The sequence below is a fragment of the Leguminivora glycinivorella genome, chromosome Z (genome assembly GCF_023078275.1).
Source record: "Leguminivora glycinivorella isolate SPB_JAAS2020 chromosome Z, LegGlyc_1.1, whole genome shotgun sequence".
NCBI lineage: Eukaryota > Metazoa > Arthropoda > Insecta > Lepidoptera > Tortricidae > Leguminivora > Leguminivora glycinivorella.
Window position 1 is genome coordinate 53,645,946 of NC_062998.1, and position 27,640 is coordinate 53,673,585.

General features: G+C 38.8%; 1 protein-coding gene across 2 annotated transcripts in view; it reads right to left on the reverse strand.

Annotated features, from left to right (window-relative positions):
* Positions 1-951: 951 nt before the first annotated feature.
* LOC125240886 (plexin domain-containing protein 2) overlaps positions 952-27,640 on the reverse strand; it is a 61,983-nt gene continuing 35,294 nt past the window's right edge. Inside the window, exons 4-13 of one of the 2 annotated variants that reach the window (XM_048149035.1) lie at positions 27,534-27,607; positions 26,109-26,237; positions 20,761-20,883; positions 19,965-20,034; positions 17,848-18,054; positions 13,649-13,800; positions 12,070-12,142; positions 10,978-11,121; positions 5,348-5,526; positions 952-1,794 (exon numbers count right to left, since the gene is read on the reverse strand). In XM_048149035.1, coding sequence (XP_048004992.1) covers positions 1,726-1,794; positions 5,348-5,526; positions 10,978-11,121; positions 12,070-12,142; positions 13,649-13,800; positions 17,848-18,054; positions 19,965-20,034; positions 20,761-20,883; positions 26,109-26,237; positions 27,534-27,607 — 1,220 coding nt within the window. In that variant the 3' untranslated portion in view covers positions 952-1,725. Of the gene's footprint in view, positions 1,795-5,347; positions 5,527-10,977; positions 11,122-12,069; positions 12,143-13,648; positions 13,801-17,847; positions 18,055-19,964; positions 20,035-20,690; positions 20,884-26,108; positions 26,238-27,533; positions 27,608-27,640 lie in introns of both variants that reach the window. The other variant, XM_048149033.1, reaches the window with a different exon arrangement.

Sequence of the window (27,640 nt, forward strand, 5' to 3'; positions counted from 1 at the left end):
TATGAAATAATTTAGGTAAATAAATTGCCGGTTGAAAAAAACCTTTTGTCAGAAATACATAGGCACTTTACAATAAATATTTCTGTATAAATTATTATTAACATGTAATGTAAGGCACAAATTCTATTTATTTCACAAATCTCAAGTAAATATTTTATAACACATTAAGGTTTTTCTATCGATAGCATTATAATTATAAAATTTTACAAATGTTCATAAGACATGCATTAATTTTACAAATGTGTTTTATTGAAACCTTTATTTTATGACATGTAAACGATTAAGTTTAATTTAAGGGTACAGTCTAGAAAATATATATTTTTTCTGTTTGGATGAATGATATAGGATGTATAGTGGTCCTAAATGTAAGGCACTAAATACGGACACTGGTATAATTCTTAAATATAGAATTATATATTTGCCGGTTCGACTTGCTTGACCGTTAACCCTTTGATCGCCTATGACGTCTAAAGACGCGGCTATAGCCTACAAGACCCACGATGACGCGGTCAATAAGCTTTCAAAGGGTTGGCTGGCTGGATATTATTCAGTCCATGGCACAGTATAAGGACGACTCAGTAGTTAATCTAATCGCGACACGGCAGCGCGGCTCGAACTGTACTGACGCGACCGGCATCATCCGGTTCCGCATATACTCGCTGCACCTCGCTGCGTGCGAGCGCTACTCAAGGACAAACCGCGCGGCGCAAAATTTGTTACAAGAATTTACACTGTGTCCATGGGCAGGCTAACGTTAAAATTTATCAGACGACACAGAATTGACATTTCCTAGTTATACATTTGGTGTTTCAGTAATATCTACACGTGGACGGTGTTTGACAGATCACTGACGTCGGTACCTTCTAGCTGCCTCTGACAATGTACATGGTACCATTTGGCTGCCTTTAACAATGTTTTGAGTGCCTTTTTATATGACTTAGTACCTATTTATATTTGGAACGTTTACATGTATAAGTATATATCGTCACTACTTTTAAAAAAACTTGTATCTTCGTCTGTCAATGAAAAGAAAATTGTAGTAAGTATGTATGGAATGCATATAGACTTACTGCGTTTTAACTTTGAGGAACAGCGTGAGATACGAGATTTTTTAAAAGTAGTGACGATATAGTAGTAATGTAATGGTCCATGGTCATCCTAAAGTTAAGACCTTCACAGATAAAACCGAATTGATATTTCCCAGAGATTACGTTTGGTGTTTCAATAACTACACAATACACATGGACGGTGTTTAATAAGATCACTAACGTCTAAGGTACCCTTGTCTAGTGTACCTTAGGAATGCTTTGACAATGTCTATAGTACCTTCTGGCTGCCTTTGAAGATATTTAGGGTACTTTTCGGCTGCTTTGACAATGTCTATGGTACCTTATAGCTGCTTCGGATAATACCTAGGGTACCTTCTGGCTGCCTTTGACTATCTCGGGTACCGTATGGCCTCTGAAGATGTGTAGTGTACATTTTGGCTGCCTTTGACAATGTCTAGGGTACTATATGGTCTTTGAAGGTGTCTAGGGTACATTTTGGCTGCCATTTACAATATTTAGGGTACCTTCTGGGTCTGGCTATCTTTGAAAATATCTAAGGTACCTTTCTCACTGCCTTTGACGATGTCTATGGTACCTTATAGCTGCCTAATGATGCTTAGGGTACTTTCTGGCTGTCTTTGACAGTATCTAGGGTACCTTTGGTGACGTCGATCGTTTACATGTGTATGGTGGCGGCGGTGTAGCGTGCTTCGCCTCGTCGCCAGCTCCATTGCGATGGTCGGTACTGGAAAGAAAAATAAACGTTATTTATGATCTTACTGATTTTGATATTATATATGACCATATTGCACCTTGACTTAAGGGGCGTGCCTGCGCCAATGACCTTCGTTTTGAACCCAATGATATTATGGTAGTTTCTAAAACCTATCATATTAACATCATCGTCTTTAATAGTTATTTGTTATACAAGGGGGCAAAGTTGTATTTTAACGCCGAGTGTGGAATTGAAAAACGAGCAAGTGAAAGGATTCTATAGTTGAACCACGAGCGACCCGAGTGTAACACAAAACTTTTCCCCTCACTATAGCGAGGAAACTACAACGCAAAAAATGCGTTTATCACTGCTTCCAGTAGTTCCACAGGTGGTAAATCATCTTAATTACTAGATTCACCTACTTTTATCAATTTTAAAGCAGTTAATTTGACTTTATTCAAGGTCAAATTACTTTACCCACTAGTGGAGGGAAAACAAAATAGTATCTCATGATTACTTCACAGCTCATTGTTTCTGTGATATTTGACCTTGAAGTTGACCAATTTTAGGACAAAAAACTGGTTGTTTGGTCATAACTTTTGTTTGAATTAGTTTAAAATTAAAATCTCTCTTCAATTTTTAGGAAAGTGAAAGGTAAATCCAAACATGTCAATTTCACGTGTGTAAGACCCTTCACTAAAATCAAATTTCGAAAAAATGTTTTTTTAGACTAAATTTTAAAAAATCATAAAAAATAAGCTTTTTTTTTCGTAAAATTGCTCTTACGCATAGAGATAAAAAATTGAAGAACTCATCGCTGTTTGTCTTATACTTAATTATATCTGTAGTGCAAATAGGCTTCTTGACCCTTTTTAAAGTCTGTCTTATATGATTAAGCACTGTCCAATTATTATTATTAATTTTACCATATTTTATGACTTAAAACAGCAATAGTACATTACATCAGAGGCCGGGAAAATGAGGATTTCCGGCCAAGTGGGTATATACGGCCGAGCGAGCGTGCGAGCGAGGCCGGATAGGGATACGAGGCCGGGAATCCGTTTTCACGCCGAGGCATGTATAGTGCTTTTCTCAAACATACAATGAAATTAAGAAAAATGCTCTAAAGGACAATCCATACTAATATTATAAATGCGAAAGTAACTCTGTCTGTCTGTCTGTCTGTCTGTCTGTCTGTCTGTTACGCTTTCCCGCTTAAACCACGCAACCGATTTTGATGAAATTTGGAACAGACAATCTTTAGACCCTGAGACAGAACATAGGCTACTTTTTATTTCGAAAAAAGGGATGAAGGGGTTGAAAAAGAGGTTGAAAGTTTGTATGGGATTTCTTAATTTTAAAAGATAAAACCATGAAACTTTATATTTTAGCACTTGATAAAAAATCATTAAACATCTTGATAAGGTCGAACGCGATTAATTAACATTATTTTTACCTTTTTTCTTTTTTTTTTGTGTGTCGTGCGGTGGGAAATAAACATTAACTAAAAGCGGGTAGATTATATTTATTTGTCTACCCCGAACATTTATATAAATTAATATCGGGTAGTTTTGTGTTGTTTACATCTCCGGTGACATTTTGCTGGGACGTCAGTCTTCCGCGACCACGGCCAGTGCAATCTGGACGAAACGTTGGGAAAAAAGATAAAAATAATGTTAATTAATCGCGTTCGACCTGTATGTGACTTTAAATATGTGTACAAAGCGCGAGAACTTAAAGTGTTACCTTAATAAGGGATAGGGATAGCGATAGGGATAGCGATAGGGATAGCGATAGGGATAGCGATAGCGTTAGCGATAGGGATAGGGATACGGATGCGGATAGCGATAGGGATAGCGATAGGGATAGCGATAGGGATAGCGATAGGGATAGCGATAGCCATAGCGATAGCGATACCGATAGCGATAGGGATAGGGATAGGGATATAGGGATACGGATACGGATACGGATACGGATTCGGATAATATGGGTATCGTTAGATACGGATAATCGGTCGGCGGTCTCTTACAATCAATGTGCTCTAAGACGATCGTTGTTTGCTTGCTTGAAGATTACGTTTGCGATAAGTATAAGCAAAATGTAAAAAATTGTAAGGGATAATAGAAAAAAGTACTTTTTACCCACCGATCATAGTGTCGAAATACGGGCTATGTGGGATGTTTATAAAGGTTTCCCCAGCGTATATAGAATTACCTACGCTGTGGTCGATGTGTAATATTTCTACAATCATTGCAAGCAAAAGTATTATGTGCAATCGAAATAATCGCAGATAAATATACCTACAGAGAAACCTAAGGATCCAAATGAAAATCCTAATGAATACTTTTATTACGCGGGCGAAGCCGCGGGTAAAAGCTAGTATTTTATAAAAAAAAAGTTACTTTGCAGGCCTAGGCCTGAAATAGTTATTTGTTATACAAGGGGGCAAAGTTGTATTTTAACGCCGAGTGTGGAATTGAAAAACGAGCAAGTGAAAGGATTCTATAGTTGAACCACGAGCGAAGCGAGTGGTTCGAGAATAGAATCCTGAACTTGGCGAGTTTTTCAACACACGAGAAGTAAAATACATTTGCACCCGTGTGTAACACAAAACTTTTCCCCTCACTATAGTGAGGAAATTACAACGCAAAAAATCGCATTTATCACTGCTTCCAGTAATTCCGCAGGTGGTAAATCATCTTCATCACGAAATACATCCACTTTTATCAGTTTTAAAGCAGAAAATTTGACTATATTCAAGGTCAAATTACTTTATCCACTAGTGGATAAAATACGTTTTTACCCGCTGGTATTAGAGGACAAAACACGTTTTTCCGAGCTAGTGAGGGGAAAAATAATATGAAATCCCTTTACAGTCCTCTCGAGTTGTTGCGCCCAAAAAGCGATACTTCCCAGCCCATTTTAAGGAACGTAAAGACAATATTTCATTGCATGTTTGAGAAAAAAATATTTTTAAAGTATACTTTTAGCTAATCAAGCGAAAACAACACAGTCATGTTAATCTTTAGATTATCTGTGCACAGGTCATTCTATCCGAAAACAACATTTTCTGATTTTTTAGGTATGAATGAAGGCATAAAGTTCAATATGTCAGTGATTGTTTTGACATGCAGTATGGTTCGAATTCGATGACGTCACATACACATCGCTGACAGCGATTTCGGTGGCCAGAATAAATAAAAAAATACACACATTTTTAATCGAAAATACGTAGTCAAATACACTTTTTGTACCCAAAATCTATAAATATTGTTTTTTTTTTATGTCAAATACTACAAAATACAATCATTTACTGTGCCAAATTCGATATGAGTCTAGTAGCCTATTTAGGAATTCCAACTCCCCCTGCATTTCAACAGCCCCTTAAATATTATACTGTTTTGTGTACTCACCTTGATGAGGAGCTGGCCGCTCCTGGTATGAGGGTTCTTGAAGGCGTACAGGACCCACGCAGCCAGGTATAGACACTACTGTATATAGTGACTCACCGTGATGTCAGCTGCCACTGTGTGTGCGCTATTGATACTAGGGCTACAGACGTTGCATAGAGACTAGTATATACCTTGATGAGGAGCTGGCCGCTCCTGGTATGAGGGTTCTTGAAGGCGTACAGGACCCACGCAGCCAGGGCTGCCACCAGCGCGATGATGGCGATGGCCGAGACGGCAGCGCCGACCGGGGAGCTGCCGGCGGGGGCCAACGGCGCCGGCGCTTTCACCGGCTGACCGGACGGGACCACTTCTGTTGACAAAAAATAGTTATTTGTTATCCAAGCGTGCAAAGTTGTACTTTAACGCCGAGTGTGGAATTGAAAACCGAACAGGGGGCCGATTTTTGAGTCTCACTGTCATTAAAATACCGGTTGAAAACGGTGAATTGCCTATTATTTTCAGTGAGAATTTTCTGAATTCGAACGCGTGAGACTCAAAAATGGGTCCCCTGGTTCGAGAATGGAATCCTGAACTTGGCGAATTTTTCAACACGACGAGAAGTAAAATAAATTTACAGACAATAAACACTAATCTTTCCCCTCACTATAGCGAGGAAAGTACAACGCAAATAACGCGTTTATCACTGCTTCCTGTAGTTCCACAGGTGGTAAATCATCTTCATCACTAGATTAACCTACTTTTATCAATTTTAAAGCAGAAAATTTGACTATATTCAAGGTCAAATTACTTTACCCACTAGTGGATAAAATGCGTTTTTACCCGCTGGCATTAAAGGTGTAAAAACACATGTTTCCGAGCTAGTAAGGTTCTCAAACATGCCATGGAATATAGTCTTTGCGTTCCTTATGTCTCGAAAGAATCGCTTTTTAGGCGCAACAACTCGAGAGGCCTGAAAAGGGATTTTATACTACTTTTCAGGCCTTGCAAAGTAACAATCAAAGTAGCAATCTGTCACTGCAATATCCCAATCTCGATTGCTTTCAACCGTATAACTGCCTAAAAATGGCACTGAAATTTGGGCACTTGGGAATGCCACTTTTAGGCTGGTTTTAGTGAATGCCGTGAGTAGCCGTGAGTCAAGTGAATGCCGTGGAAATGAGAGCGTTAAGAAGCATGGCTGGTGTAAAGTTGAGTGATAGGATCAGAAATAGCGTGATAAGAGAGAAGTGTGGAGTGGATGTAGATGTGGTGACAAAGATTGAGATGGGTATGTTAAGGTGGTTTGGGCATGTAGAGAGGATGGATGAGAGGAGATTAACGAAGAAAGTATATGAAAAAGGAGTGAAAGGGTCAGTTGGTAGTGGAAGACCTAGGCGAACTTTTCTTGATCAAATCGGGGAAATATTGCAAAAAGGCCAGGTCAGAAGTACTCGAAACCGACGAGCGTGTATGAGAAACGTTATGAAAGTGTGTGAAGCGAAAGTGGTTTGTCAGGATCGTAGTAAATGGAAATCCGTGATCTCTGCCTACCCCTCTGGGAAACAGGCGTGATTGTATGTATGTATGTATGTATGTATGTTTAGTGTCATACGGACCGGACTAATATGTATTAAGTTCAGGGAGCGTTTTACGCCTCGCGGACGGCAACATCAACGTCATATAAACTGGTCGCGCGGATCGCTTCGCGTCGTCGGTCCGTGTGACGCTAAAACCAAGCTAAATTGGGGCATTTTCGCGAGACCAATCACCAAAAATATTTCTTCTAATGTAGGTAAATTTTATGTTTTTCCTACTCAGAATCACGAGCCCTTTCGATCTAGGCAAAAACAAGAGACAAAAGGTGGTCCTAAACTTTTTTTATTACTTTGCGTACTTTCCACTTTGTAACCGTAGTACAAAGTGTTTGAAAAATGGTAACGAAGTGGAATAATTCAATTTGAGACGCTTTTTTTTTACTTTTAGGATCGAAAGGGCTAGGGATTCTAAGTAGGAAAAACATTAAATTTACCTATTTTACAAAAAAAAAGTGTTTGAATCATTTTTCGCGAAAATGCCCATTGTCACTTTTTTTTATTTATTTATTGTTCAGAACACATACAGTCATATATCAAATAACATAGGTAGCAAACATGTATAAGGGATAAAAGACCTGGAGGTTCATAAATGTTTTAAAAAGTAGGGTATACATCAAAAACATGCAAATGCGTCTTTGCGAGGAGAAAAACATATGATAAATTTACTTTAACAACAAAAGTTTAGATCTAATAAGTCCTTTTAAAGCTGGAAGTGAATGCATAAATGGATCGATGTCATAGAAATACTCATTGTAAGTTTTAGATACACGTTTGAAAAAAGTATGCCTAGAATAATTAGTACGTGCGAAACTCACATAAAACAAATTTCGAGGACGTAAGGAACGATGCGGTACATTAAACATAATATTTTGTAGTAGATTTGGGCTATTAATTTCATTTTTTAAGATTTTAAATAAAAACATTGTGTCTATAAAAAGTCTTCTATTACAAAGAGAAATTATGTTGAAATGCTTAGCCGACCTGGCTGATGACTCAAATAAAGTGCCGGTTCTGTAACAGAGTGCTCGTAAGAAAACATTTTGTATTCTTTCTAGGCGATTAATATGGATATGGTATTGAGGAGACCAGATCACAGACCCAAATTCCAGAATACTCCTGACATATGAATTAAATAGTATTTTAAGGGTGCAGGGGCGCCTGAAGGGTTTACTCATTCTTAGTATCATACCTAAATTTTTGTAGGCTCGGTTACAAATGTTGTCAATATGAATATTAAAATTAAGCTGTGTGTCCATAGTAATACCTAAATCTCTAATAGAACTAACTCTAGTTATCTTCTTTCCATTTATTAAATAATTAAAATTTATTATATTTTGTTTTCGGGAGAAAGTAATCACAAAACACTTGTCTAAGTTTAGGTATAGATGATTATTGCTACAATATTCATAAAAACTGTCAAGATCATGTTGTAAGACATGACAATCCGCTTCAGAAGATATAGCTTTAAAAATCTTTGTATCATCAGCATAAACAAGGTGTTCCGAATTTCTGAAGCAGGTTGCCATGTCATTAACATATAAAATAAAAAGAAGAGGACCAAGGTGAGATCCTTGTGGCACCCCTGAGGGCACTGGCAGAAAACGAGAAGTATAACCCTTCAGTGCCACAGCCTGGCTTCGGTTCCTAAGATAAGATTGAATCCACCTGAGGAGGTCACCGTGAATACCGAGCCTCCGGAGCTTCTCAATTAACTTAAAATGGTTAATTTTATCGAAACATTTCGAGAAGTCGGTATACACGGCGTCCACCTGCCAGCCGGATGAGATTTTATTTAAAATAAAATCAGAGAAGTTGAGAAGGTTTGTATCAACACTGCGGCCACGACAGAAGCCGTGCTGATGTTCTGAAATATGCTGATAAATAGTTGCAGTTATTTCTGTGGTGACAATTTTTTCGAAAACTTTACCAAATATATTTAATTTGCTAATTGGTCTGTAATTAGTGACTAATTTAGAGTCGCCACTCTTATGTATCGGGGTTATTAAAGCCTTTTTCCATAACTCGGGAAAGGTTCCTGACGAAATAGATTTTTGAAAAATTTTTGTAATGGGTACAGTAAGTTCTTTAGCACATGTTTTAATAAAGAGGGGATGAATAAAATCAGTACCGCTACCTTTTTTAACGTTTACTCCGTTCAATTGCTTAAAAACCAAATCTTCTGTAATATCAATAGAGCATAGATCAATTAGGCTATCAGTGGAACATTGCGACAGTGGCGCTCCTTGCCCATCACTAGGAGAGGGGACGAACACAGAATTGAAATAATCATTGAAAAGATTACTCATGGCTTCCCCATCACTAGCATTTACCCCATTAAATGACACTTGATCGGGTATAATATTAACAGGAAATTTAGATTTAATAAATGACCAAAAATAATTTGGTGATTTATATATTATGTCTTCGGTCAGTGAGATATAATTCTTGTAACATTCGGCTGCTAGTTTATGTTCCCTTTTTCTCAAAAATACAAACTCTGCCCTATCTAAAGGGTTATTATAAGTTTTCCATCGTTTGTGTACTAATAACTTTTGATTGCGAACTTTGATTAAACTGCGTGAAAACCATGGAGGATAACTAGTGTTGTGACTTATACTTTTGTGAGGTATAAATTTCAAAATCAGTTTATTTATAATGAGATACAAATAACCCACAGACTCATTAACATTCAAACTGTCTAAACAAGACCAGTCAGTATTAGAAAGGGCTGCACGAATCGATTCATAATCTCCGGAATGAAACATAGGTTTGACACCTTGATTAGGCCTCAGTTCGGGCAAGTATGACGATATTGATAAGGCTAATTCGATGAGTAGGGCCCTGTGCTGAGAATCTTCGGCGGTGAGGGGAGAGGGGCTCGCAGTAACAGAACAGTCACCATTAGACATCACAAGGTCAAGAATCCGCCCGTTTACATTAGTACATGAGTTATACTGACGCACACCTGTTAAGGTCATAAAATCAGACAAATGAAGGACCGTTCTATTATCACTAGCCCCCAGCGATAAGTAGTTTATATTGGGACTCGCACCCCAAGTAGCATACGATATATTGTAGTCGCCTAGAAGAATAAAAATGTCATCCGGGTTATTATGCATTAAAATAGAAGCGTTATCGAAAAATCAAATTAGTGACGAGTTATGATTATCGTTGTGCGGGAAATACACGCAAGCTATGTGTATGTGGGGCCGGCGCGGCTGGCGCGGCGCTTGGGTGGCGGCGGCGGGAGCGGGCGCCGGCGACACGGTGAGCCGGCGCTCCTCGTGGCGCGGCGCGGCGCACCAGTCGTCGCGGCGCGCCACGGCCAGCCCGCGGCGCGCCGCCACCAGCACCCCGCCGCCTCGCCGTCCCCCACTCGCCGCGCGGTCCCGTCTAAACACACTATACCTACCATCCAAATATTCACTGCTAAAGAAATCGGAGTTAAGCCAGGTTTCAGATAAACAGATCAAATCATAATTAGCATTTATTACACTATTTAAGAAATCGTGAGATTTTGTCAGCAGACCCCTTACGTTTTGGTAGTAAATAACTAAACTGTTAGAACCTATAATTGAATAACAAGTTTATATTTTTTAGGTATATATGTTGAGTGAGTTCGCAAATGATTAGGTACATAATATATGTGGTTATTCCAATAGTTAAACTTTACAGATTCGCTGACACTTGCAAGAGGCATATAAACAAAGACATCAATTGATTTGAGTAAATACTTTAAAAGAGTAACAAGTACTAATAGTAGTACATTAAAGAGATCACAGCTTAAATGAGAAATAGTAATAGTTTTAAATCATAAATGGGCTTACTCTTTATCGCAGCCTTAGGAACCCAGGAATGACTTATGTATGTATGTCAACTGTGGTATAGGAGTTTCTCGTAAACTAAAAACAATGTTAATTGACCTAGGTTGCTACACTGTGAATGAATTTGTATTCAGGGATCGTTAATAAATAGTACCTAATTATGAACTGATAAATTAAGTAATTTCTTTATTGTAACAAGATATACCTATGTAACATGTAAACTAAATTATATACTGTATAATAAGGTATATGTTGAATATTAATAAGATGTTGAATATTACAATGTCATAATAAGAATTAAAATGTTAAATAAGATAATTGACATTGTTTAATATAATAAGATATGACGTGTAAAATATGTAAACTTTTATCAATAAATGTATTGTATAATTTTATCAGTACCTGGCTGCGTGTTGATGACGGCCTCGTGGCGGCTGGGCTGGCCGTCGGTGACGTAAACAGTGCCCGTGACGTCGGTGCCGTTGGGCTGCAGACTTGGGCTGGCCGGGCACTGGCTGGCGTTCACTATCTGAGTCTTGTCGCAGGCTGGGAAACAATGTACAGTTAGAAATTAGAAGGAAACCATACTATTCATACGTGGGTTCCAACCTCGGCTATGCCATGCATCGGCATCGGCTATGATGCAAAAAAATCACGGATCCGTGCTTGTATCACACGATCTTGGTTTAAATTAATGAATAACCAAGGGGGTAACAGTATAAAGTACTAGATCGGGATTTCTAGTAAGAGCTTTCGCGTAAGAGCGTGGTTCACATAATACATCCGATATCGGATGAAAGTAGGACGTCATAAATAAATAAATATTGGGGACACCTTACATAGATCAACTTAGCGCCAAACTAAGCAAAGCTTGTACTATGGGTGCTAAGCGACGATATACATACTTATATACATAGAATACATCCATGACTCAGGAAAAAATATCTGTGCTCATCACACAAATAAATGCCCTTACCGGGATTCGAACCCAGGACCGCGGCTTAGGCACTGGTCCCACCGCGAGCTAGTAAGCTATGAGCTATCGGCTATAAAAACGAACAAAAGATAGTCGCGCCCGTGCAAATAAAAGAGACACGGCGATGTTTATAGTCACTCGCCCAGCGGTGAGCTATCAAAATCGCCGTGTCTCTTTTATTCGCACGGGAGTGCTTATCTTTTGTTCGTTTTTATAGCCGATAGCTCATAGCTTACTAGCTCGCGGTGGGACCAGTGCCTTAGCAGGCAGGGTCACTACCGACTGAGCCAGACCGGTCGTCGACCGGTTTAAATCAAATATAACAGTACAGATGTACCGCGAAAAGGGTTTCCTTCGTATTTTTCCGGAAACGTTCGTGTTTGTCATGCCAGTTCAGTCAATGTCAGTACATCTTGTACTGAGACTGACTGAAATAGCCTGACACGTTCGTACGTTTCGCAATACATCTGTATTTTTTTTCGTAATTAGTCCACTTGGGCAAATGGCAAGCCACTTACCTCGTAGTACCCAGTCCTGTTTGTTCCTATCAGTTCCACTGGAGCATTTCTTGAGCGCCTCGCACCAAGAGCACTGAGAAAGAATATATTAAATTAATATTACAATGGAAAAAAGGTATTGGGTCGCCATCCTAGGTAGAGTTACCTAGTATAGCGACATCTTATGGCTGAAACTTGTAGATGCATAGATAAATAAATAAATATTATAGGACATTCCTACACAGATTGACTGGGTCCCACGGTAAGCTCAAGAAGGCTTGTGATGATAATCATTTATTCTTTTGCCACAATTCACACAATAATTATACAAAAATAAACAATAATAAGTACTAACACTACATAAAACACAAGAAGCTTACATTAAAATATGGGTGGGTTTGCTGTGTGCGTTGCAGCAAAACAAAAGGGCCCTGGCTCAGTAATACGCTCCACTCTTTCGGGCGAAGCAGCTGATAATCCTGCTAGAACCCAGTTCACTTGTATCGCAGATTAATCTGCATACTATAGGCACACCTCGGGCACTGGCGATCAAATATATCAAAGAGGCGCGTTCCTAGCACACAGTCTAAGCTCGTGTAGGTGAACGCGTACTATGCTTGTATGAGTGAAATATGACAGGTCGACTGTTCGCGTTTTTGACAGGCGATAACTGTGAGGTAACTGAGAGGGGGTGGGCGGCACTTTCAGCGGGGAGCGGGAGTGGCCATACTGTACGATATTACTCTTTATTATACTGTGCTATAGGCTCATTTATTTGCGCGAAATTGCACATGATTTTAGTCTGGCTGCGGACTGTGAGGTTACATGCAATATTGACACCAGTTTAGTACTGAAAGTCGCGATTTCTCGCACCGAATGAGCCTTAGGCCTGATTTAGACGGCGTGCGAACTCGCATGCGATTTCAGTTACATTGCGGGCTGTTGAGGTTACATACAATTTTGCACAGCCATCAAATACCGCTATGTAATAAAACTCGTATGAGAGTTCTCGTACAGTCTAAATGGGTCAATAAGTGAGTGATCGACGTACGAGCAAGTAGGCATACTTACGGCGACACACAATCGAAAAAGGTCGTCGAGCTATAAGTACGCGTACTTGCTCGTTCGTCTATCATCCGCTTTAAAGCGACTATAATGAACTTGACTGTACTTAAAATAAAATATTTTATACCGCACACGAAGTAAAACATCAGATAAATGTAAGAAAAACATGGACAGAAGTCATTTTTAAATCCAATCTCTATTTAATAAGTCAGGTTGAAATATATAAAGTAACTGAGATGACAGTGACGTCACTCAATTCGATTTCATATAAATTCCATATTAGCAAGACGTTGAAATTCGTTTTGACAGTTCCTAAAAAGAAGTTGATTTGACTAGGAGGCTAGTAGCCTATTATACTAGTCTGAGTGGTAAGGCCGAATTCAATTATACGTGCTTGAGTCACTCAGTCATAGAAGGAAGTTTATTTAGTCACCCTTAGTAAAGGAAGTTTCTACTCGTATTAGGAATTCTATTATCAAATCTGATAGAATTTTTTTGAAGACTGGTGGCTTATAAATCATTAGGTATGTCTTACGTTGAATTCTGTCTCGTGGTTGGTGCACTCCTCGCAGGTGTTGTACTGGAGGCAGGTGGGCAGGGCGATCATCTTGAGGAGAGTGTTACTCGTGATATTGTGACCCTTGTACGTGACGCGGTGGTATTCGTAGATTGTCTTCCTTCGGACGTCTAGAAAAAAAAAAAAGGTTATAATTTGAATGAATAGATAATAGGCGAGACGACTAAAAAAAATATGAGTCCGTCAGTTAGATTATCAAAGAATTTTAGACACGAATTTTTTCTTTTTTCTCGTAAACGGAAAATGACGACGTCACGCCTAGGTACAATTTTTACTTAGAAGTGACGTCACAAGCCACTACGGTACTTCTTTCATTAATTAGAAAAAGCGAAAAATATTTGTTCAGAATTTTTGGACGATGTAACTGACGGACTAAACAAAATGCAATTTTTTATGTAGTCGTCACCCCTATTGTGTGACGTTTTTAATCATAAGGTGCCACATATTCGGTTGAGGACAGGGTAAATTCATGGAAATAACGCCTAAGGCACTCAACTGGTCCCATCAAAAGCGAGTAAGCGATGAGCTTTCGGTGAAAGAAACAAACAAAAGATAGTGGCTCCCGTGTAAATAAAAGAGACGCGATGATAGCGCGGGCGAGTTATAGTTCGTCGCCGAGCGATGAAATGTGTAATAAATGCAATTTTCCTTAACAGTGAACGTGACACGTAATGTTTTTATTCATACAGTGGTACAGTCAACCAATTGGAACCCTAGGCCACTCTACAACCATGTCAAAGTGACAAGCAGAAAGAGATTTCTTACAATCTGATTTCTACTGTCACTGTGACATAGTTCTACAGTGGCCTAGGGTTCCAATTGGTTGACTGTACATTAAGGATCAGACCCTTTCGCACAACTTGCCTTGTCGCGATAGTCCATACATCAAGCGCGACTTCAAGTATGGGCTCGCGCGCGACAAGCCAAGTTGTGCTAGAGGGTCTGACATACAATTGAAAATGAAAATGAAAATGAAAAATTTATTGATAACAATAGTTACATGTCTTATTTAATTGACACATACATGTCGCTAAAATAATATACGTAACAACTAAAGCAGTGAATATCGAATAAATATCGAGGGTTGTGTGACTCAATCTCGTATATTTAAGTTAAATTGTCTAAAAACCTTGTATTGCCGATCGATCTGCTTACTTTAACGATTAAGGTACAGCGGGGCAAATTTCGACTGGGGGGCAATTGTAACTAATCCATTTTTTTTTTCATTATTACACTATGATGTTGAGTTCTACATGTATCTACTGAACACGCCTGCCATATATAACCGGTGGACACTCTATTTAATAATGCAAACATTGTAAAACATGGAAATTATAGACCAGTTTCATTTGCCCCCCCAGTTGAGATTCGCCCCGCTGTACTGTAGTTTGAGTGGTAAGGTCGAACATAACTATACGGTGCTGAGTGACAAAATGAATCGTGAATAATTAACTTTTCATTATAATCTTTAATCAAAAGAAAATGCGAAAACCACGAATTACGTGGCACTGGAATAAATATGTGCAGAACTATTTTGTACAGCTGACCGAGGCCCACCATCTTGGCGGGCAAATTTGCTCGGGCGAGGCAAACGTATGAGCACGGACGTTTGCCTCGGGAGGCGGAATGTGATGTGACCATTGTGTGTAACCAAAAAGTCACGGATATTTTAAGGGACGTTAATTAACATCAAAACAATTACTCGTGACTTTCACTAGAAATTAAAACAATATTTTCATATGATTTTTTTGTTTAAATTTTTTTAACATTTTTTTTTCTTAATAGCCTTCTCCTATAATGTAATTGTCTCATGATGTTTAACAATGTCTCTTATATCACGTTAACAGTGTCTAGAGAGATCTCATTTAATTATTTTATTAACAGGATGTTTTAACATAGCACATTGGTTTCTTAGTTTTCTCCAAAAAAACATAACAAAACCTATGTTTCATACATCAATATACTCCAGCCCCTCTAGCATAACTTGCCTTGTCGCGCGCGAGTCCATACTTGAAGTCGCGTTTGATGTATGGACTCGCGCGCGACAAGGCAAGTTGTGCTAAAGGGTCTGGAGAGGAGTACTATCAGCCGTAAAAATATACGTGACTAATTTGGTAACACCTTTTATTATTGGCCGGTACTGTAGATATACGTAATGTGCAAAGCGGAAATACAGCGGTACGACATCGCTACAGTCTGATAGTATTTACGTATTCCGCGGCCCCGTTGTTCCACTTGGATGCTGAATGAGTGTTCACGGTCTTTGTGGCATTTCGGAGGCGCGCCTGCACGCCAAAATATTTTACATTCATACATGACACTAAACTATGTGGTATACACACCTATGGGGGGACATCTAGTCCTAAACTAAGCACAGCCTGTAATATTGTCTTCGGTTACCGCGATAGTTACTCGTGAAATAAAACTATGGAAACGGATTAAATCGCGTATAACGAATTTAAAATTCATCCCGACGTTTCGAACTCAACGGGTGACTCATCCCGTTGACCACGAACGCTGTATCGCTGTGTCCATAGTTTTATTTCACAGCCTGTAATTTAAGTACTAGTGGTACTAGGCTACACTATATTTATGACATGATTATACACTTTATCCAAATCGACATAGTAATCATTTATTAATTTTATGTTGTATGTTTATGCACCTGGTAAATCGGTTAAATGTACGGTTAAATTTGGGACTCCTTAATTAGCGTAAGTACTTAACAAAAATTAACTCACTGTCAGTTTTGTGAAGATAATTAAGCATGAAATTTCAATAAAAATATTGTTTTTGTGTTAGTTTACATACTTTAGGTTGTTAGTAAACTTTAAGCGATACCTACCTACAGAATTAAAAACCTAACAATTGTAATTTTGCGTAATAATCATTTGAAGTGTGCGGGTAGATAACAATCGTAAAATGTATGTCATTCAATACACCCCCCAACTGTTCTATTTTCGAAAAGACTAAAACTTTGTGACTGATTTGTCATTAATGACATATTACGTTCTAAGGCACTGGTCGCAGTGATCACATCAAAAGCGTGTATGGCTACTTATCAGCGATAGAGCTCCCGTGTAAATAAAAGAGACGCTATGATAGCGCGAGCAAGTTCGTCGCCGAGCGATGAACTACTGGACGCTTTTGGAGGGACCAGTGCCTTATGCTATGGCATAATTTGTCCTGGTTTAACCGACAGACAGACAGACTCACAGAACATCATGCGGTCGGTTTTTAATTAGTCACTTGTCATGAGTCATTATTAAACCTAGCATTTTTAGTAAATGAGTCATTTTATACAGCAGAGTATTTTTAGTAAATTCGTCATTTTACAACCTAGTCATCTGAGTAAATAAGTAATTTTTGTATTTTACTAATTTTAAAACATAGTAATTTTGTTAAATTTAGTAATTTTGTCAACCTAGTAATTTTTGTAAAATGTGTAATTATAAAATCTAGTATTTCTGTCAAATTAGTAAGTATAAAACCTAGTAATTTTGGTAAAGTAGTAATTATAAAACCTAGAAATTCTGCTAAATTATTAATTTTCGTCCAACCTAGGGTTGCAAAAAACGGTTTTTTTTTCTGGCTTGAAAAAAAAACATGAAAAAAAAAACCGTGAAAAAAAAGTTTCTTTCTGGAGTATGTTTTTTCTAAAGTACGAAATCTCAAAATTTGCAAAGCAGTTGATACTTTTTTACGGTTTTTTAGACTTGATGTTAACTATTAAACGAATTTAATCAAATAACTTTAAGTTCTGGTCTTATAAAAGTAACATTTACGAAATCTGTAGTTGGTAGTTATCACTATTTACTGTTGGCAACACGACCGCCTCTCCTCTCTGCACGCAGCATCGGGGATTCCCCAATAAACGTTTGTATACTGAATGTTAATCGAATTAAAATGTAAGTTATTGTTATTGAAACATGTTACAAGTCACGAAAATCCGTTATTGTCGAATTATTTGTTCATCTGAAAAAAAAACCATATTTAGAAAAAAAACCATGATGCTCGGTTTTTTTTCATAATTCTGAAAAAAAATATTTTTTTTTTCTATTTGCAACCGGAGTCCAACCTAGTAAGTTTAGTAAGCTTGTCACGATAAATCCTAGTAATGTTGTAGTATTCCTAGTAGTAAGAGCTGCGGCACTCACAGAACATCATGCGGTCGGTGAGGTAGGCGTCGGAGATGCCCACTTTGACCGGATGCTCGTTGTCGTTGATCAGCTGCACCGGGATCGGGATGTCCTTGTACGCGAACGTAATGTCCCCGTTCTTGTACAGTGTGGCGGCGAACGTGAAGTTCTTTGTTTTGTCCTCGCGGAGGTTGACGTTCTCCCACAGGGCGGTGAATTTCTCGCCTGTGAAGTAAATTTGTCAATTAAGTAATGTTCTCAAGTAAAACACATTGTCGTTTACCAATAGGATGAAATGAACTTGTCTTTATCTTATACTTTTAAACGAGCAATTCTTGTATATTTATTTATTTATTTATTTATTTATTTATATATATATATTTATTTACACTGACGATCTCGGAAACCGCTCTAACGATTTCGCAGAAATTTGTTATATGGGGGTTTTTGGGGGTGAAAAATCGGTCTAACTTATCCTTAGGTCCCGGAAAACGCGAATTTTCGAGTTTTCATGCGTTTTTCTTCGCGCGCCATCTCGTGTGCAGTAGTTGTACTGTTAAGACAGAATTCTTTCGGTCGATGTAAGTACTATTTATTGCAAACACTAGATGGCGACACAGGTCAAGGCTAAAACGAATAGAAAATACACTATTTGAGTTTTTGTGGCGAAATGCACGCCATCTCGTGTGGAGTAGTTGTGTTGTTAAGGCTGAGAATTCTTTCGCTCGATGTAGGTACTATTCATTTTTGAACTAGATGGCGACACATGTCAAGGATACGAAACAGAACCGAGCGAAGCTCGGTTGCCCAGATATTGCAAGTAACCTGTAAAAACTCTCGCAACCAAGAACGGTAGATAACGTCATAGAGGAATAAGTGAGGGAGAAGTGGTAACTCCATACATCAGTAAATGCGGGTTATTTGTATAGGCATAGTTAAGTGACATCTAGCGACAATCACGCATCAACTAGCGTAAGTTATAGATGTCAATAGATGTCGCGACGAACGAAAAGTCTAATGCTCACCAATTTTTAGCTCATATTACTATAGTATGTATGTATGTATGTATAAACTCTTTATTGTACAAAACACAAATATGACACAGGATAGACAGTACAAAGGCGAACTTATCCCTTTAAGGGATTTCTTCCAGCTAACCTTTGAGTAGGTGAAATGTGATGAAGAATGGTAGACAAATATAGCACTTAGTACAACAGTTTATAGGAAAGCCCATAAAAATATAAAAGAGACTAAAACAAAAAATAATAAAATAAAATTGGAATAAAAGGTACATCAAATATAAAGAATATATAACAATATATATAGTAAATAAATATATATTTATATATAGTATCTATAACTAGTTACAAACAAGTCATCCATGTTCCGATAGCCACAGCTTTTTTAACTGCCCCTTGAGCGAGGCAACGGACTGCGATTTCCTTAAGGACGGAAGCAACTCATTCCAAAGTTGAACCGCTCGCACTGCAAAAGATTTACTATACGCACGGGATTTATGATGAGGTGTTGCCAGTGCAAGATTAGAACTAGAACGTAGACGATATAGTATTAATCAGTCTGTTTTCAATTCCTTCTGCTTGTAATTTAAGTTGCAAACTATTCTAATATTACATTTTTGGCGGACGAGACACAGTTGCCACCTAGTATCGAGTAGTGGTACAGATAATTCACGTTATTTGACGCGTGATTGTCGCCGGATGTCACTTAACTATGCCTATACAAATAACCCGCGTTTACTGATGGAGTACAACTCTACCCTGACTTATTCCTCTATGCTAACGTTCGGTTTCTGAAGTAGTGTGCACTTTTTTGTCTGAATGTTAGAGTAGCGGACATGTCTATGTGTGTGTGTGTGTGTGTGTGTGTGTGTGTGTGTGTGTGTGTGTGTGCACACAGTGGCGGCTGGTGAAAATTTCTGTTAGGTAACACTGAGCAAAAAGAAACCTATCTTAACATTAGATAATCAATTTTAGGAAAGCCTGTAGTAATCAGGTTGTATGGATCAGTCGCTGCTGTTGTACACGTTAAAGTGAGTGTGGTGTCGAAGCCATGAGAGGAGCGATGTACTGACCGCGAGCCAGCTGTGGACATGTCCCGTGTCTGTGTGTGCTCACCATCGTCAAACATCTTGACGCAGCTGTCCACAGTGAGTGTGGTGTCGAAGTTGGCCATGAGAGGAGCGATGTACTGGCCGCGAGCCAGCTGTGGACATGTCCCGTGTCTGTGTGTGCTCACCATCGTCAAACATCTTGACGCAGCTGTCCACGGTGAGTGTGGTGTCGAAGTTGGCCATGAGAGGAGCGATGTACTGAGTGGCAGCGAGCCAGTTGTGGACATGTCCCGTGTCTGTGTGTGCTCACCATCGTCAAACATCTTGACGCAGTTATCCACAGTGAGTGTGGTGTCAAAGCCATGAGAGGAGCGATGTACTGGCCGCGAGCCAGTTGTGGACATGTCCCGTGTCTGTGTGTGCTCACCATCGTCAAACATCTTGACGCAGCTGTCCACGGTGAGTGTGGTGTCGAAGTTGGCCATGAGAGGAGCGATGTACTGAGTGGCAGCGAGCCAGTTGTGGACATGTCCCGTGTCTGTGTGTGCTCACCATCGTCAAACATCTTGACGCAGCTGTCCACAGTGAGTGTGGTGTCGAAGCCATGAGAGGAGCGATGTACTGGCCGCGAGCCAGTTGTGGACATGTCCCGTGTCTGTGTGTGCTCACCATCGTCAAACATCTTGACGCAGCTGTCCACAGTGAGTGTGGTGTCGAAGTTGGCCATGAGAGGAGCGATGTACTGGCCGCGAGCCAGTTGTGGACATGTCCCGTGTCTGTGTGTGCTCACCATCGTCAAACATCTTGACGCAGCTGTCCACAGTGAGTGTGGTGTCGAAGTTGGCCATGAGAGGAGCGATGTACTGAGTGGCAGCGAGCCAGTTGTGCACGTGTTCCCCGGTGTAGAGAAAGCCTCCGGTGGCCACGGTGATGTTGTGCAGCGGGTGGCCGTAGAAGGGGAACGGGAATGACAGCTTCAGGGTCTGCGGAACGACGTATTGGTTACAAATTACAAATCATTTATTCAGGAAATATACCACAGGGGCACTTTTACACATCAATATACAACTGAAATTACAATTGATAATACTAATTCTAAGTTCTAACTAAAGTATTACGCTACGACTCTTATGACGAAGTATCTGTTAGTAACCTAATAACTTAAGTCTTGTCTGAGCAATCACACATTTTATTAGTTATAAGTGGAAACTGTTTTGGCTATGTATTACCTAAATTATCTCTTTTTGTTGATGTAATAGTTTGCTTGTTTGTTTCCCAAGATTAAATAAAATAAAATAAAATAAAATTACGACTGTTATCATTCAAAATCATTTATTCAGCAAATAGGCCACAGGGACTTTTACGGCTCAACCACGACATTGGTCTAAGCGCGACAGCGGTGAGCGGCTGCCATACATTGGAGCGAGACACAGCGATGGGACTTTTCATTCGCACGTATGGCTGCCGCTCACCGCTGTCGCGCTTAGACCAATGTCGTGGCTGGGCCGTTACACGTCATATCATTTTTTTTATACTATATCGGTGGCAAACAAGCATACGGTCCGCCTGATGGACGGTCACCGTAACCTATGGACGCCTGCAACTCAAGGAGTGTCACATGCGCGTTGCCTACCCATTAGGAACTTGTACACTCGCTTATGCTGTGTTAAGTACACATTATTACAAAAGATTTAAAATCGAATTGAAATTACCATTGATTATACTAATTCTAAGTTGTAACTAAAGTATAAGTGTACTACTATTATTACCATCAGTCTACTACAATAGGCTAGTTTCCTACTAGTCAAATCAGCTTTTTTTTAAGAACTTTCAAAACGATTTGCTAATATGGAATTACTATGAAATACTGAGGAGTGACGTCACGGTCAATTCATTTACTTTCATCTTTCTCTTTGACTTATTAAATATAAATTATTTTTAAATATAAATACTATCCATATTTTTGTTATAATTATGTGGTGTGTGTATTTCGTGCGCTGCATATAATATTTCATTTTAAGTATAGGAAACTAGCCTATTATCAGCCCAAAAATAGGCACAGAATAGGTAACTTGACTGTACTTAAAATAAAATAATTTTATACCATACACGAAATAAAGCATCAGATAATTATAAGAAAAATACACGATAAAAAAATGTGTCCCAAATTTTCCATACAAAATTCAAGTTTCCAATACGTCACGCTCGTAGTAAGTTCATACTAAAATCGTGACGTAAATGAAGAAAAAAGAGGACACATTTTTTTATCGTCGGGATCGAATCAGCTCGTGATTCTGAGAAGAATGAGCCCAAACACGTCCAGATCTGGTGAAATTCGATATTTATTTTGAAAAATACCCTGGTATGTAGATTGCAGTCGCTTTCGAAAACTAGTGCCTACGCCAAATCTTGGGATTAGTTGTCAAAGCGGGCCCCAGGCTCCCATGAGCCGTGGCAAATGCCGGGATAACGCGAGGAGGATGATGATGTAGATTGCATATTTTACTGTTATTACCATAGAGGAATAAGTGGAAGAGTTTTCACTCCATACATCAGTAAATGCGGGTTATTTGTAGTGACATCTACCGACAATCACGCGTCAAATAGCGTCAATTGTCAGTGCTGCTACTTGTCATTAGATGTCGCGACGAACGAAGTCTAATGCTCACCAATTTTCAGCTAATATTACTTTTATTAATCAGTGTTCTGTTTTCAATTCCTTCTGCTTGTAATATAAGTTGTAAACTGTTCTAATATAACATTTTTGGCCGACGAGACACTGTTGACACCTAGTATCGAGTAGTGGTACTGATAATTTACGCTATTTGACGCGTGATTGTCGCTTGATACATACATACATACAATCACACCTGTTTCCCAGGGGGGTAGGCAGAGATCACGGATTTCCATTTACTACGATCCTGACAAATCACTTTCGCTTCACACACTTTCATAACGTTTCTCATACACGCTCGTCGGTTTCGCGTACTTCTGACCTGGCCTTTTTGCAATATTTCCCCGATTTTAAACAAGAAAAGTTCGCCTTTAGCCTTTAGCTTTAGCCTTTTTTTTGTTTCGTTCGTTCTTTAGCGATAAGACTGCCTCTTGTTTTACCTCTTAAGTTGTTGTTTATACTTGCTAAGTTGTTTCGTGTATTGAGGTGTGCAATAAAGAGTATTTGTATTGTAGGTCTTCCACTTCCAACTGACCCTTCCACTTTTTCTTTTGTCGCTAGATGTCACTACAAATAACCCGCATTTACTGATGTATTGAGTTACTACTCTTCCCTTAGTTATTCCTTTATGGTTACTACGGTCCTACAAGCTACGTCTTTCTATCTAACAAACGTCGATAAAACTAACAGTTCCGTTCAGTTGCAATCTTTTCTTTTTATCTTTCTTTTCGTGTTCGTTGAAAAGCGCATCAATATGCGCCTGGTAATCGACATCTATGTCTGCGGTATTCTCTGTGCACTGTAAAAAAATTGCATATCATTCTATACTATACATACTATCGAAGACGTATGTAACTCCGTATAGACAGATAAACTCTAAGAAACGTACCTCAGAACCACACAGAAAAAGGTATGGTGACTTGATGGCGTTACACCTTTGGGGGAGGCTCGGCTAGATGACACTAATATTAATTTGACTTTTTAACACATATCAAGCTAAGAATATGGGCCAAATTGTTAAAACTGAGGTCTGTAATACTTGATCCTCTTTGATACTATACAGTTACTGTCAAAGTAAAATGTGTAATCACAGTGAATAGACTGCCATCTCTCGACACAGGCTTAAAACATTTGAACCTCCGTTTTGACAAATTGGCCCAAATTCTTAACTATATATCAAGCTTATTAAAATGTCAAATATTAATATTAACGCCATCCCTCCCCAAAAATGTAACGCCATCTAGGCCACCGTACAGTCAACCAATTGGAACCCTAGGCCACTGTGGAACTATGTCATAGTGACGTTATAAATCAGATTGTAGGCAATCTCTTACTGCTTGTCATTTTGACATGGTTGTAGAGTGGCCTACGGTTCCAATTGGTTGACTGTACATCAGTGGCGGCGCGTGAATATATTTGGAAGGCAACACAGAGCAAAAAATTAAAACCGGCCAAGAGCGTGTCGGGCCACGCTCAGTGTAGGGTTCCGTAGTTTTCCGTATTTTTCTCAAAAACTACTGAACCTATCAAGTTCAAAATAATCTTCCTAGAAAGTCTTTATAAAGTTCTACTTTTATGATTTTTTTCATATTTTTTAAACATATGGTTCAAAAGTTAGAGGGGGGGGGGGGCGCACATTTTTTCCTTTAGGAGCGATTATTTCCGAAAATATTAATATTATCAAAAAACGATCTTAGTAAACCCTTATTCATTTTTAAATACCTATCCAACAATATATCACACGTTGGGGTTGGAATGAAAAAAAATATTAGCCACCACTTTACATGTAGGGGGGGTACCCTAATAAAACATTTTTTTCCTTTTTTTATTTTTGCACTTTGTTGGCGTGATTGATATACATATTGGTATCAAATTTCAGCTTTCTAGTGCTAACGGTTACTGAGATTATCCGCGGACGGACGGACGGACGGACGGACGGACGGACGGACAGACAGACAGACATGGCGAAACTATATATATAAGGGTTCCTAGTTGACTACGGAACCCTAAAAAACGCAACCTACCTTAATATTAGGTACCATAGGCGCCCATCCAAGTGCATTTATCATACAGTCCGCTATGAAAGCGCTTAAAAAGCCATCTCTCCGCTTATAACTTATATTTAAGTCTGGACGATCACGGCCTCGCGTGACAATACATTTCTTTATTTCGAATGTTTGCGTCGAAAAACGTGTTGATTCATTTAGTAAGTAATCTATTATACAACAGTCAAAATGAATTAACGCTGCCATTACTAAACAAACCAAAGAAAGTCCTATCTCTAAAAAACAGGTAGTATCTAACCTTGAAACTCTGGCTTGCACTGTCACTAAAACACGACACCGAAACACTCCAAATAATTAAAATTTCACTGATATATTGCACGTAATGAGCAAGTTAATAAAAAAAACTGAGAGGATAACACAAAACATTTGAAAGCACATGAAACCTCGGTAACAAGCGGGACGCAAGTGTTGCAGTGATATTATTCCATTTTCACCCACGAATTTAAAAACCTTTTCATACAAAGTATATCTGATGAAGAAACGTTCATTATCACATTACTAAACTTAAATTAAATAAGATTCTCGGTTTTTTAATAGAAACTATCAATATTTAAAGGCTTTTATTTAAAATAAATATATGTGCGATAACAAAACGCAATAAAATTTTACCCATTAATACATTTATAATTTTAGTATGGCAATATTTAGCATGCAATTATTACACTGTGATATCAATCTTATTTGTTTCACTCGAAGCTTTAAATTCAAATGAACAAGTGCGAGCCATCGAATGTTGTGCGCTTGGCTGTTTATGTGTTCGCAAATGGCGGTCACCCTTCTCTGTCATCTCAATCCTGCTATGAGTAGAGTAAAAGAGATAGTTGCGCCCAAATTACGTACATAGGAGTTCGCGATAGGCAAACACTCACACGCGCGGACTTTGTGAATGTGTATGTGCGTGTTTTCAAATATAAACCTTATAACGCATTGTTTACGGTTTTTATTCAAATGAATAACTCGATAAGAAGCAGAGTTGCTTTGGAGTTTAGTTGAGCGGGCTGTCTTTATCAGCGTGTGCGTGATTTTTGTATCTGTGTGGAGTGACCATGAATGAATATGAAAGCTTAGGCATAAGTAGCTTCACTTCGCGTTCGCGCGCCCGATAATTTTAGGAACAAGCAAATGGTGTTATTATTTGTGAGGCAATACGTAATGTTTTAATTATAACTATTATAATATATATTTTTTCATTTCAATGGTGGTTTGTAACTTTGGTATTTGTTGCGGAACATCAAGGGCAACTCGGTGGGAATTGGATTGTATGAGCGCGCCGCCACTGCTGTACATGTATATCGTCACTACTTTGAAAAAATCTCGTATCTCACGCTGCTCCTCAAAGTTAAAACGCAGTAAGTCTATATGCATTCCATACATACTTACTACAATTTTCTTTTCATTGACAGACGAAGATACAAGATTTTTTTAAAGTAGTGACGATATGTTTGAGTGTACAAAAGTAAGTTGTTACCGTAGCTCGCCTGTGCGAGTTGCTGAGCACCGCGTGAATGTCCGGCTTCGACTTGGTGATGTTCGCCCAGTGCTCTTGGAAGAAGGTCACGTTGCCTATGAACGTGCTGTTGTAGAACACGTAGTTGTCCTGAAAACGGAAGATTTTAGCCATACCAATATTATAAATGGGATAAGTGTGTGTCTGATTGTTTGTCCGTCTTTCACGGCAAAACGGAGCGACGAATTGACGTTATTTTTTAAGTGGAGATATTTGAAAGGATGGAGAGTGTCATAGGCTACTTTTTGTCTCTTTCTAACCATCATTTCCCTAAAATGGGGGGTGTAAGTTTGTATGGAGCACTCTGCAATTTTCGAATTTAACGCGAGCGAACCTGCGGGCAAAAGCTAGTTCTACTATAGCCTGTCAACCAAATTTTGGCAGTAGCAATGTACATCAAACTAAAGTATGGTATCCCTATGAAACGTACAAAAACCAGCAATGTACGTCGAACAGCCACAGATATTTTTTTTTCAAGGGGCTCGCTCCTTCCTTACGAATTAGATAATGTATTAAAAAGGGACGGATATGTGCTAGTTATTTCTCTTTTTGGTAGGACGGAGATTTCCATAGATAAGATACAAATGACACGCGAATTTCCACCGATTTTCAAAACTAGTGTTGCTAGCCCGCGATTTTTCAAATTTGCCGCCTTTTTCTAGTGACAAGATTTGGTTGACGGTCTATATAAATCTAGTGTTAAAATTATAAAAAAATAAAATAAAATGGTTTATAAGCATATACTTATAAATAATGCCTATTAAATATACGGAAACATCACGTAAACTCGTTCCATTCTCAAAACTGAAAGTTACAAGTTACAAGCGGAAGTCTCTTTCCAACTTGTCATATTAGACATTGACAACCGCTTGTAAATTGTAACTTGTAGCTTCGAGTAATGGGCCCCTGTGGCCCGTTTCTCGAAAGGTACAAGCCCCTGGTAGTGAACGTGTAAAAATTTCAAGAATAGAACGAACTCTCATCTGAAAAGCTGGCGCACCTACAACCCTTCTGGTGTTTCGGGTGTCCACGGTTGGCGATGAATGCGATGATTGATAGCTATAAATACTATAATTCGATTTGTTTGCTAGTTTGCCATCTATTTTACAAAATTGACACCAGTAACCACATTGGTTCAGCGGTTTGGACGTGAAGAAACTTGCGACAGCTGTCATGTTAGACCAGTGGTGGGCAAACTTTTTTCATCGGGGGCCATGAAGGAATTTTAGAGTCGGGCCAGATTTACAACAAACATACATTTTTACTACAGTGCTGGCCATATCACACACTGTTTTAAAGGAAAGAACAGGAAGTAAGGACGATATTATTTCTATTTTACTGTGTTACACCGCCAAAGGTGCGTATTATGTGCATTCGATCACTTACGTAAGTCAAATTGCTGATATTCTTCTGAGCTTCAATAACGTCCGCTTGATGCTCGAAATTAGTAGTAGTTATATCTGAAAATAAAACGCGACAGTCACTCATCAGAT